This window comes from Mercenaria mercenaria, chromosome 2, assembly GCF_021730395.1.
Source record: "Mercenaria mercenaria strain notata chromosome 2, MADL_Memer_1, whole genome shotgun sequence".
NCBI classification, from domain to species: domain Eukaryota; kingdom Metazoa; phylum Mollusca; class Bivalvia; order Venerida; family Veneridae; genus Mercenaria; species Mercenaria mercenaria.
In genome coordinates, this window is record NC_069362.1 from 100,271,975 (window position 1) to 100,286,097 (window position 14,123).

The following is a 14,123-nucleotide window of genomic DNA, read 5'->3' on the forward strand; positions in this document are numbered from 1 at the left end:
GAGCTTTCTAGGATACCTGGTTTCTCCGGTACTTTCGAGGTCGGTGCGCTTTTTGTCGTTGCCGGTTGAGCGGTTGTACCTGCAGATAAATTTAAATGTGTTATTCATTTTAATAATCCTAAATATAATAGGGTTATCATAATAGTAGCTCGATCTGGGATGCTGTATTCGGCTCGAGTGGATTTTGCCAGATCGGATCTCACGAGGCGCACATGCGCCGAATGTGATCCGTCCTTGCAAAACCCACGAGAGCCGAATACAAAATCCCAGATCTAACTATTGTTGTAATGACCCTTTTATTATATACTTCCGCTTTTTTGTTTGTTTATTGTAATCGAACGAAATCTTAATTGTTTGTTGATGTTAAAATGAAATGAATGATGTTTTGGTGTGCACTTTTAATATAATTGTGTCAATTCATGCATATTCAGTGAAAGTCGTCCGGCAACATACAATACAAAAGGTACAATACGGACTTCTTTCTGCCTGGTCTGCATGAGATTTCCTTTACATTTTATATGTTGTACCCTGAGGAAGGTTAATGTAGCCGAAACGTTGGCGATAAATAAAAGTGACTTGTAATATGTTGTAGCTTTGACTACTTTTAATACCTATGTATAAGGTTTAGATAAAAACGATAAAGCAAATGATGTTTTTATAATTTATTTCCTTGTATTATGTAGACTTTGTCGTTAAATTAACATTTTTACTGAGAGGATATAACTTCAAAATTATATATGATAATAATAATTCAAATTCATATCTGGATAGAACTATGCCATTCTTGTCCTGTACTCTAAATTCATTAAACTACAGACATGCCATGGCAAATAGTTAAGTCGTGTAGCATGTTAATTTCTGTGTGTTAACCCAGAACAAAACTTCAATTTTGCATGATCACGTCATAGATGTTTCACTTAATTATATTTGATTAAAAATAAACATGAAATTCACATTAGATACAATATTTTGATATGTTAAATTTCAAATGTATTCCGAAAGCATATTTTGAAATGTTTCAACTTGATGGTCATTTTTAACGCGAATCTTGACTGTGAAATATATAAATACTTATTAGGGCGGATAAATAGACGTACCTTCGATCACTCTTGCAACACATTTACCATCGATACACCACTGAAAACAAAAGGCAACATCAAACAAAGTCAACTACGAACATGAACAGTACAATGTTTTGGTTTCTCACAATGTACACTATGCTATATGTTTTATGATAAATATGAAATGTTCGTTTGTTTGTTTTTGGTGTAACGCCGTTTTTCAACAATATTCAGTTAGGTAACGGCGGGCAGTTAAAACTATTTCCCATCCATTCATTAGGACATATCTGTATTCTTAATGTCACAATTTCGTTATCAAGTGACTATTAAAATGTTATTGCTTGTCACTAGAAATAAAATATGTTCTGTTCTGTTCCTAACCAATGTTCCTGGATTCTGTACTACTACAAACATGTTCTTCGCAAATAACTGCAATATTCCCAACATTAATAATAGGTGGTGGACCAATGACTTTCAGACAATGTCTTTTATCAAATCGTCACGGAGAACATTCCACACACGACCCCGCTATCTGTAGATCTGCGTCCTCCCTACTGAGCTACGCGGGCGGGCGAAAATATGAAATGTAACTTGGTGTATATTCATTTAAAGTTGTAATAATAGTCGAAAAAGAAACAATTCTTTCTTTGTTTTCTTTCAAAAAAGGAACATTTCAGGTGTGTCAGCTGAAGTGTGATTCTATTTTTTTCATTTTAATATTTCATTAATTTGGGATAATATTTTCGTCATTATTTTGATGAATTAGGAATCAAATGGAAGCTACTTTTTTCTCAGAAGGGTTTCCGCATGGTGAGCCACGTGCAGGTGTATGACTGGAGCATGTTTCGTGTTTGAAAGTACACTCCAACTCTCGACATATCCTTTCATCTGTAACTGGTAATCCGAACTGAAAAATAATATTGTGATACTATATAATAACTTTAACATATTGTAAATTTATGCGTCAAAATACTTACTTTTACCTATTTTGAAGAAGGAACTATGTAAATTAACATATATTGACCCTCGTTTAATTTATCAGATGCAATATAACAATGTATTAGGTTTTCACCATGTTCCAAAATGACTACACCATGTTCCAAAATGACAATACAAACGAAAACTCACGCGAATATATATTTGCCTTATCCGAAGATTAAACTGTAGACTTACATAAGTCAAATAATGCTGTAAGACTTCTTGCACTTGCCTTTTCTGCAGATTAGACTGTATACTTACGTAATTCAAATACTTATGTACGAAATAGGCCACTCTCGCCCTCGCCTTTTTTTCAGATTAGTATGTAGATCTACGTAATTCAAATCGTGTTGTAAGAAAGTGGTCACTGTAGCCGTTACCCGTTTTCCAGATTAGACAATAGAATTACCTAATTCAAATAATGCTGTAAGACAATTTCCGCTTTTATCTACTTTTGAATTAGATAATATATAAATAAATGTTTTTCTTAAAAAATAGCACATATTATGGTAAAACTTACAGAACAAATACCAGAGTAGTCTCCATTGATCAGTTTACATTGTTGATCAAGACTGTGAAGTTCACCGGGTAGCTTCTTGTTGTGCTTGTCCCATTCCGTTTTATCATAGTAGTCTCCGTGGTCTGTCAAGCATTTTCCATACTCTCTTAATGGGAGATACTTAGAAATTGTGTCAAGTTAATATATACTCATGAAGTGAATTAAAAAGAAACAAAGTTTTACAAACGACTTGCTACTGAAGCCTTTTTCAGACAATGTGTTGTATCGCGTAAATGTCTGTCATATCTAAAAACATATTTACCTTTAACATTTTGTTAGAATATAAAAGTTCAGAAAAGAATGAATGTACCCAAGTAATTTCCTAAAAAGGACACTGACTGCTACATATTTCCACTACAGTGTCTATTTGTGACAGGCCTGCTTTGCGGTGTGTGTCTCTGGCTGTGCTTGCTGTGCTTGCTGTGCCCTGTGCTTGCAGGGCATTTTCCATCCTTACCTTTTAACTTATGTATACTAGTATCAAGTTTGTAAAGTGCAATATAATAAGGCAAGCAGATCAACCACTAAGCTGAATAATTGCTAGGCCCGTTTATGGATCATTACCCGAAGCACCAGCTTAAGCGGAAGTATTCTGTGAATCAAAAATAAAAGAAACAAGTGACCGAGTATTGCAGTGGTAATACAGAAGTCCCCTACAGGTAAATAAAAGCAATTTTACTTAAACTTCAATACCATGGGTCATGTGTGCGACACATACTTTAATCATAGGGAACATTTCTGTGTAGTACTAAAAAATCCTTCAATCGAATTAAAAGTAATGGAGCAGAAACAAATTTTTACTTAACCTTCAATAGTGCCGACAACCATGGGTCATGTGCATGACACATAGTCTAATCATGGGGAACATTTCTGTGTAGTAATAAAATAATCCGTCAATGCAATTAAAAGTAATTGAGCAGAAACAAGATTTTACTTGACCTTGAACATTGACCTTAAATAATTACAACGTCAAATGTCTGACAGGAAAAGTCACATTCAAAAATTGCAACCGGCAATAAAGCACTCCACATGGAAATATGGATATTTGAAACTATATATATATACACAGCGGCTGAGGACATGTATACAGCGGCTGAGCATAACACAAACGAATGCAATAATAACACGGCAGAGGTAACAAAAAGACACAAAACATACACGAAGGAGGAACACAGTAAGATACCGACTTGGAACGGTCGGTTTAAATCATCACTGGGGAGTTTAAACTAGGTTACTTGCGCCAAGCCTCACTCTTTAGGCCCTACCGGGTTCCTTTATTTCAAGACAGTGTAACGGTAGCACATACTACGGTAAAACTATTACTATTCCCTGAAGAAGGCATGTAGCCGAAAAAGTTGCAATATGAGTAAATTGTAAATTAACTACGTGTTTTGTTATCCACTACATTAAGACAGTGTTTACAAATAAAATAGAAAAAACTGGAAACTCCACAGGTCATCTGTTGTAGACTCGGTTTGATTGAGCCTGTTCATGGACGGTAGTGGAAATGCATGTTATCATCCATCTCTAGCCCCGAGTTGAGCAGAACTCAACATTTACACATGTCAAAAGTACCTAAAACAATTTAGGGACATCCGCAGATGTGTTCGTACGGCGGTGCTAAAAAGTACTCCCAGTCAAGTCAATCCTTAACATACGTAACAGGAACACATCGTAAAACACAACATATGCTCATGTAAAGATATATAAATCAAAACCAATAGAACGGTAAAACATATGTACATGATGACTTATTCTAAAACGATCCGCAGCAATTGCTATATAAACATATAGCGAACTCGCCTATACATGAATCTACGATAAGATATAGCTATTCCATTCCACCCTACGATTGCAACATGACTGTTAGATTCTACTCTGCTTCCGTTATATGCCGACTAAATACTTGACTTTTTCAGTGCTAAGTAGTTACTGTAGTAATAAACAGTACATCAAATTTTCTAAAATAAATAATTTCTAACTGATGCATTTATTTGTTTATATTTTTACCGACAGAAAATATTTCAGCCAGTCTAGACAGTACCTCAACATCGAGAAATCTATATCTGGTCGTGTAAGTAGTTTCTACAATTTCGGCGTTGTAGGCATCACAAATGTCAACCAGATTCTACTTTAACGGCAAATAAATAATAATTCATGCTCCAATCTTCCAGACTCAAGTGTTTACGTGTTTATATGCCGCAATGTTCTAATGGAGAACGGGATTGAATGTGCCATTTTTCATATTGTGCCTTCTTCTCGAGCGCTGTTCCAGTTTATCAGTACATTAAGACCATGTTTACATGAAATAACATTTCCGTTAAAACATGAAATGTAACAACAGCGGATACAGTCTTTAGTTTAAGAATATTGCTTGTGTAAACGTGGCCTGTCAAACGTCACAACCTGCCCTGCGTCTGGGGTAGGTTGTGACAGTATGCGGGGTACAATGTGCGGGGTACACCCTTACCTTACAGTATGGTATAGCATTATGAAACTACATGGCATTTAACCTTTTCGTATTTCTGAATTCACACATCTCAAAATTCTGAATTTCATAATATATCTTATGTCAATATATCTACATAATTACGTACTGTCAGAACATAAATGTGTAATAACATTAAAAATTTACTTAGAGCGGTCCAAACTGGTATTTCAAACACAGTTTCGTTGTCCTTTTGTTTACAATGCTCGTGCTTTCCAAGAAGTGTATTTGAAAAATGGCGCGTTTAAAATATTTGCAAATGACGTCTCAGCTCTTCAATAAAGATGGAAAGTCACGTGTGACACAACCAACCCGTGGCACATTCAACCCCGTTCTATGTTGCAGTGTCATCAAAGGTGACGTGTACTAATTTTAGACACTGCATAGACAAAACTTCCTTCTTATTTCTTTTATATCCGACCTTAGATGTTATTGAAAATAACATTTTCGCAGCAGTAACTACTTACTACCTTAATTATTTACTGAATATCAGAACATTTTCCGTTATGCAACGCTTTCCATTCGTTGGGAGGTTTTTATAATAGCATATGGTCAGCCGAATGACGTATCGAGCTAAAATGTAGTGCTGTAAAATGCGAAGAATTTGCGTGGTTAGAATCGAAATAATGAATATGTTCCAATTTTATCAGTTAATAAAATATGGGCAGTCGTTCGGATGCGAATATTAAATCATTCGTGCGGGACATATTTATTATTTCTTAAGTAGAAGTCAGAACATTAAGAGAAAAACCATTTAGGGCACAACGAAGCAGGAAAGGGCACAAGTATCAAACTAATCCGTCAAACAAGGGGAGTTACCATGGAGTCCCCACCTGTTCCGTCATCACACAATCAAACAGAGAAGCGTAGTGACCAACTGTAAAAGGGCTAAACACTTAACATGCAGTGTGACTCAGAACAATACGGTTATAGTCTCTTGAAATAACAAAAAATGTTAATTTTATGAAATATTGTGCCCTTGCATTTTACAAAGTTTGTAAATAATATCGTCATAAAAATCAGGTTGTGAAATACTTTGTTGCAGAAGAGTCTTTAAGTTTTACGGTGATCAAATTTAGCAAACGAATTTCAATGTTTATGATAACGGTAGCCCTGCTGAAGAAGCTGTCTGGTAATAACAATGTTACCAAAAATGAAGCCTTCAACATGACTACAATCTCTGGCAAATATTAAGCTGTAAAATATAAACCCGATAAGAACTGACTCGGCGTAAACTCCATCAAAGTAAGGGATATTGACAATATAAAAATTTAAGTCATCTCTCTTATCATATATTTTCGTTGTAAATATAAAAAAGAAGCAATGGTATCATCATCGTTAGCCTTATTTAACTGAATCGTTCTAGGATATATATTGGCCACCACGGGAGCAAAATACGGATTATCCATGATTAATGTATCGTCCAAATTGCGTGAATTGCTGTTAAAGTCATTGATGACATCATAAAATATCTTTGATAGCAATATAAAGTGACAAGTGGAGCACAATTAGTTCCCATGGGAATACCAATAACCTATTGGGAAACAATAATCCATAACCCGACAAAAATTGTCAAATAAAAGGAAATGGAACTAACAACAACGTCTCAATGTTACATTTTGTAACGTTTAACAAATAACAAGCTAAAAAAGCATTTCTCTCGAGCAAATAATCTTAAGATATTGTCTTATTATGTGGTAGAGAATATATAACATTGAGAAATCATATGTAATAAAAGATGCAATTTGGTAGTTCTTGAAATGAATTTTGTCAAGCTAGTCTCCGCTGTTTTAAACACAGTTATTCGTCGAATATATAAATAAAAAGTGCTTACGATTGAAAATATGACCTGAAAGATGCAATAGAACATGATGAAAATCTCCATGGGTTCACGGTGTATTTTTCTTTTGACAGTAACTGAGTTACCCATGGTGCCATAATATATTTGTCGTCTGCTTCACAATCCTTTGACGTTCCGTCGCCATCGTGGTCCGCATTCAGACTGCAAAATAATATAATATTGATACAAATACAAGTTTGTTCAATATTCAGAAAAAGTCGCTATCTGACATTTGCCATCATGATATTGCGAATCTGATGTTAAAATGCATTTTTACTAGTATACGAAAGTTAAAAGCGTCTTGCATTTTATTTATAAATACATTATTATAGTTTATTTTCTTTCAAATATTCATTAGTTACCTCGAGTTTTATGAATATCGACTGAGGGTGTCAATCGAACTGTGTTTATATTTCGAGGGTTGACTATTTTATATAGCACCCTCTCACGAAAACAATATTTATTTTATTGTACCGAAAGCAAAAAAAGTTCAAAACTTTAATTTTACTTGAAATTCGACGTAACAATTCATTTTTCTGACGTAACAATTATTACGTCATAGCGTCAAACGACATAGCGGCGCGCTGGAAAAGAAACCAATTGAAAACGGCCAAATATTTAATGAATGCAAGGATGTACTTTAAAATCCTTGGTTACGTATTAAAATCGAAATAAAATATCTCATTTAGTGATTTGCTCTTGAATAAAATCATTGTCGTCCAGATGTGTAGATCTACTATTATATCACTCGGGCTGTGCCCTCGTGATATAATTCCTTCGCATCTGAACTCCAAACATGGACAGCGACAAATCACTAAATGAGATATATCATTTCTTAATTAAAAAAGTAGAGTTTTAAACTTCCAAATAAAATAAAGACGACAGGTGTCTTAACCAGAGAGCACTCCGAAATGTGGCGAAATTGTTGTAAAACTTTTTAATGCAATAGCTTAGAACTATGATTGGTTTAGCGGAGACGTTAACATGTCGATAAAGCCCTATTTTAGCTTTGCCTTTAATACTAGGACCGACAGCAGTAACATCCGAAAACAAACGGCGACAACTCTCTTACTTCTACACGAAGTATATAAGTGTGTCGAGTTCAGATGCGAAGGAATTATTAGGCTGCAATCCGAGTGATATAATATTACGCATCTGAACGACAAACAATGATTTTATTAAAGAGAAAATCACTAAAGGCGATATATTATAACACGTTACCAAGGACTTTAAAGTACATACTTGACGGCATTCATTAAATATTTGTCCGTTTTCAATTGGTTTCTTTTCCAGCGCGCCGCTATGCCGTTTGACGCTATGACGTAATAATTGTGACGTCAGAACAGTGAATTGTTGTATAATAATTCACTGTTTTCAGCCTTCTTTGTTTAATAGGAAAATGAATCGGATCGTGTTAGAATTTCGGATTTTTGTTTTAGCACAGAGAGCAAATCATTAAAAACAGGAAGTATTTATATAGGGTTCACACATGCCTGAACACTAGAAAAAAAATAGCCCTACAATATATATATATATAAGAGCCTCGTCAAAATTGATCGTTACAGTCTTTTTATAAATGCAAAAGTATCATAACACCCAAAGGGAGATATGAAAAATAATATCACATGCGGTGCTATTGCATTACGGATAATATCAAATGCGTAGAAAAGAAAATAACGATTTTGTTCATTTGGGAATATGATATATTATTCAAATCAAGCTACTAGTAATGGAAAATTTGCATTGGACATTTATGTGAGTATAATATTACTTAATAATTCATACAAACAACTCTGATTATTGAAATAATGATATTATCAGTAATTATTCGGTACATTCAGACGATTATTTCTTATACTGTACACACTTTCAAAAGCCACTATTTATACTTTTTGCGAAGATGAAAGTTATTACTTATGTCCAAGTTCGTGTGCAGCAACAGCAGTGGTCGCATAATAACTCCCTTCCTCCTGAAGTGAGACCCTTTCCGAAGAACAAGCGCCGCCCATGTGAGCTATGCCCGCAACAGATGTATCGGATATGTTTCCATTATAATAAAGCACGCATCTGCAATAATACTGTTCAGCATAGAATATCAAATATAAAACTTACGGGTGAAACATTTTCTTTTCCTACTAATCGCAGCAGACAGACACCATAATTTATGATAAGCAGATTGTTTACATATTTGGTACCATAATTTATGATAAACATGAAAATAATGAAAAAAAAAAAAAAAAAAAAAAAAACAAACGTTTTTCCCTAAATATTCTAAATATTTTACTACCAAGATTTAAAAAAAAAACAACAAAAAAAACCAAAATCCACATGCACGTTGTTATTTAAACGACAGGCTTACTCGCACCCACCAGCATTTGACATAATGTCGTAATGTCGTTATAAACCTGAATATGTGGACTAATCCAAAGACGACTTAACGCAAACTATATGACACTGTGTATGTTCATCTTCGAGCCTTTGTACAGGTCAGATATTAATGGACGTTCACTTAAAAGCTAAACAGAGGCTTTGTATCAGCTTACAGCGAAAAGTTAAACCAAGGATTGGCGTATAATTTTTACATTTTATTATGGTAAAAAAACGTACCCCGTGAATACCATTATATGATCGTCATGTTGTAGACCTTTGAGATTAGACTGCCAATCGACGAGATGGTTTACATATGGTTCAGCATCTACATACGGCTCTCCTTCCTGGAATGTAGGTGCATAACCCTCTTTTGGAACAGGACTTGTCTCGTCATCCGTCTGTGTCGTGTTTAACACAAAATTTAAATTAGAGGTAAAGGTCGGCTACTGTTAGAAACGATTAATTTTTGTAGTAGATTCCATGAATATATTGTGGATGCGAAAGAATATATGTGCTACATCTCTCAAAAGGGATGGTTATGTGTAAATATAGGTTTTGTCATACATTTTTCAAAGGAACAAAAGAACCTCCTTTTGCACTAGAATTGTCAAAAAGCATGTGTATGAGTTAAATATTTGACAAACCAGTCAGTTCGAACACTAACCATTTAACATTGAACAAAGTTCCTTATATGATCGGAGGTAAAAATAAAGAAAGTTGAGATTTTTAATTTCATCCTGATTAACACTGAAGGTCATTATCAAGTGCCTTGTCCTCAAACATATTTTGATAGATATTTAATCATTTAATCAAATTAAAAATAAATGTATATGTCTTAAGTATTGAAAAATCAGTTAAACATGAATACAACTCTAATATGCAAGTAGTACTATGCTGACTGTGACAAACATCTATTAGTCTGATTTAAAAGAAACATGTGCAACTCTGCGACTTCTGGGCCTTTGGGATCATGGAGCCCATTCAACATATGTGTAATAGAGTTCCGCTTAAGCCGGTGATAGGGGGAGTGAGAGGTGTTTCGCATTTCATTACCTCTCATGAACAGACTCAATCAAACCGAGTCTGCTATTAATCTTCTTGGTTGCATTCTTTGCTTCCAAATGATCTTTTTACAGATTTTATTAACTATCACAACAGCAATCTTTAAATGCCGTGTGGCTGCTGTAAAAAGTCTCCCCGTACTTGGATTCAGTATTGTTATATTTTATTGTCCTTTGGGATCATGGAGCCCATTCAACATATGTTTAATAGAGTTCCGCTTAAGCTGGTGCTAGGGTGCGTGAGAGGTGTTGCACATATCATTACCTGTCATGAACAGACTCAATCAAACCGAGTCTGCTATTATTCTTCTTGGTTTCACATTTCAATACCTCTCATGAACAGACTCGATCAAACCGAGTCTGCTATTATACTTCTTGGTTGCATTCTTTGCTTCCAAAGGATCTTTTTACAGATTTTATTTACCATAATCTAGTCCTTGTAGCGTTTATTTGCTTTAATCCATGTTATATACGCCATTTTTTATTAAAATAGTTTACTTAAAAATTGTTGCATATAAATATTAGCAATGTACCTTATAGAACTTAAATCCTGAAATTGTCACATATACATTGAATGCCGGGTCCTCTATTGATTCGTATCTAAGACTGACCTGTAAGCATACAGAAAATGTTACGACAACTGCCTGAAAACTCATAAGCATTAATATATGCCAATGCCAATTAGCAGGACGCAAGAATATTATTGCGAAAAGACGAGTTAAAATAAAAATAAAGAAAACCAAGCATACGTAATATTTGCTTGTTGACAATACCTGTTACATACAGAACTTGAATAAAAACGTTGATAGACGAGTATATTCTTATTTGATAACATTATATTTATGTGAATAATTACATGGAAATATACATATGCAACTTGGTGCCCACATTCTTGCATGTAGCCATTAAATTAGGCCTTTGCATTACTGTTTGAGGGTCAAGAAAAATTCGTTTAAAGCTGAACACCACTAAATCCGGCTTTTCTTTATTTCGTGATATAAAATCCACTTGCATAATAACGTTAACGTTAAAAAAGAATAAGCGGTGTTAACTTTTATATACGAAAACTACAATTAAAATCTGTTTCGCTTCTTTTATTGTCTCTTTTTAAGACATAAAATTATTATAACGCAATTGTGTAATAGAAAACACGTCGATACTATTGAGAAATGGCACGAGGAAAGGGAGAAAGATTAGGACTACATTTGGACTACTTGTAAACTAGACTTACATTTTATTTGGCAGTGTTCAGCATTTAAATCATACGTTTGACTTAGATATTCTGTTACGGTTCATTCAGCATTGAAATGCTAATTATTTAGGTGTAAGCTGTTATACATACACCATTGATGATGTGGGCGAGTTTTCTTCTCAGTCGATATTCAGTTGCTTGCTCCTTAGTCATACCATCTGTGGCTTCTGTCTTGTCTAAATACCTGTAAAATGGAGAAATAATTCAGATTAACAACATTAGATTCATTTTCCATCCAAAAATATTATCACAGAAGGAAAATAAAATGTTCGGCTTAACTAACTAATTTCTTTTAATTGTAAACAAAACCTTTAAGCTTTAAGAAGGTTTTATTTCGAAGCAGAAAACACAACGACGCAATACGTTAGCAAAGTCGATTTGATTTAATCAGTTGATGAGAGGTAGTAAAACTTGCTAATATGGTGGCTGATTTGTGTCATTTCGTTATTTCATTCTGTCGTGGCGACACAACGACAAACGTTGTGCGGCCGAACGTCTCCCTGCAAAACCCCGCTTCGCCAAAGTCGGAGTGCTCCGACAAAGTTGTACCACCAAACGCCGCCGGCCAAATGTCGCCCCGCCGAATGTCGCCCCGCCAAACATCTCCCCATCGAACGTACTTTGCCGAAAATCGCCCCACCAAACCTTGCCCCACCGAACGCCGCCCTGCAGAATACCGTCCCGCCGAACGTCGCCCCTTCGAATATCGCCTTGCAAAATGTCGCCCAGCCTGACTTAAGGGCCCTAGTCTGACAATAGTCATTTCATTGAGGAAATAAAAGGTAATAACTGATATCTTATAAGAACTCTTATGTCCCTTGCCAGCCTCCTCAGCCAAGTGTGACATTGACATTCCAGATATAGATCTGGTGTTTGCTGGTGACAGTCCATCACACTGAAGCAAGCATAAAGTATTTTCTCAATGTACGATAAAGAAATAGTCTGAACAAAAATTAGGCGGATGGGTGTGAAAGTGCGATGGCGAACCGTGGCTGTACGATGGCGAAGCGCGACAGTACGACTGTGGATAACTAAGCACGACAAAAACATGGGCTGTCATCATCGCACTGTCGCGTTTTGACATCGTACTGTCGAGTTATTGCCATCTTACTTTCGCGGTTCGTTAACGTACCATCGTGCCATCTCTTGTTGCGCTAATGCGGAGCAGGCCCTGGCCCTAACGTAACGGCTAGTAAACCTAATTACATCCTTTAATAAAAGCTACGGTTGCTTGTATTTGTGGGGAGGTAGAGGTTATTGAGAAAATAAAAAGTAATACATGTAACTGATATGATAAGAACTCTTATGAACATTGGCCAACCTCCTCAGCCAAGTGTGACATTGACATTCCATGAGACAGAGATCTCGTGTTTGCTTGTAATAGTCCATCAATGAAGCAAGCATTAAGTATTTCGTCAATGCACGACAAAGTAATAGTCTGAACAAAGATTAGACGGACGAGCGGACGGCTGCGACAGTGCGATGGCGAAGCGCGACAGCACGATGGTGAAGCGCGACAGTACTTTGGACTCTCACCATCTTACTGCTGCGTTTCGACATCTTATTTTCGCGCTTCGCCATCGTACCATCGTGCCATCTCTCGTCGCGCTCATGCGGAGCAGGCACTGGTCCTGACGTAACACTGGAGTAAACGTAATTACATCCTTTTAAAAAAGAAACGGTTGCTTGTATTTGTTAGGAGGTAGAGGTTAAGGAGCAAATCGACTCCATCTCAACAAGATGCTTTCAACAAATGTACGCTATCTACAAAGACATAACAAGAACAAAGATACATAGCAGAGTTAAAAAAAACTGACATAAGAAAGTCTGACATTGTGCGGTAAATATCACATATTTATTAAATGACTTCCCAGTCATTATTCAAAACTATTGCTCGCGATATTTAGACTAAATATTGCTCTTAAAATACAAGTAAAGAAACATATACAATTCTCGTCCTGGCGTATATATGCATAATTCACATTTGCTCAATAGAATTACTTTTATAAATAAGTGAGCATACCTTTTCCACAAGTAAGGATCAATGACTACAATGATTTCCACAGCATATTCTGTCTTTGATGTCACAGATTGCCGCCTGACGTTCGTTTTGCCAGTCCTCATCTACATTATAAATGAACCGCGCCATGAGAAAACCAACATAGTGCGTTTGCGACCAGCATTGATTCAGACCAGCCTGCTGGTCGCAAATGCACTATGTTGGTTTTCCCATGGTGCGGCTCAAATAAGCTCATGCTCTAACAATATAAACACCAAATTACAATAATTGTAGTAACAATTCTTCCTATTAAACCGATTAAAATCTCTCTATCGTTTATGAGAAATTTAATCATATTCCAACTATGCTAAAAAGTATGACGTTAGAAACATTAAGGTGAAAAAGACCCAATTAAATGTCAAAACAAGGGTTTCTTTCATATTATTGTCCAAAAAATCCAAGTCAAGCAGTTTAAACTTACTGTTTTGTCGGTTTCTGCAAAAGAAAAACATATA

At 35.5% G+C, this 14,123-nt stretch overlaps 1 protein-coding gene across 1 annotated transcript in view; it reads right to left on the minus strand.

Moving 5' to 3' along the window:
- LOC123564717 (coagulation factor X-activating enzyme heavy chain-like) overlaps window positions 1-14,123 on the minus strand; it is a 32,790-nt gene that overhangs the window by 1,230 nt on the left and 17,437 nt on the right. The window contains exons 5-15 of the mRNA XM_053537363.1: window positions 14,090-14,103; window positions 13,633-13,733; window positions 11,700-11,793; window positions 10,891-10,968; window positions 9,534-9,694; window positions 8,841-8,993; window positions 6,921-7,088; window positions 2,560-2,704; window positions 1,846-1,968; window positions 1,098-1,137; window positions 17-79 (exon numbers count right to left, since the gene is read on the minus strand). Coding sequence (XP_053393338.1) covers window positions 17-79; window positions 1,098-1,137; window positions 1,846-1,968; window positions 2,560-2,704; window positions 6,921-7,088; window positions 8,841-8,993; window positions 9,534-9,694; window positions 10,891-10,968; window positions 11,700-11,793; window positions 13,633-13,733; window positions 14,090-14,103 — 1,140 coding nt within the window. The remainder of the gene's footprint in view (window positions 1-16; window positions 80-1,097; window positions 1,138-1,845; window positions 1,969-2,559; window positions 2,705-6,920; window positions 7,089-8,840; window positions 8,994-9,533; window positions 9,695-10,890; window positions 10,969-11,699; window positions 11,794-13,632; window positions 13,734-14,089; window positions 14,104-14,123) is intronic.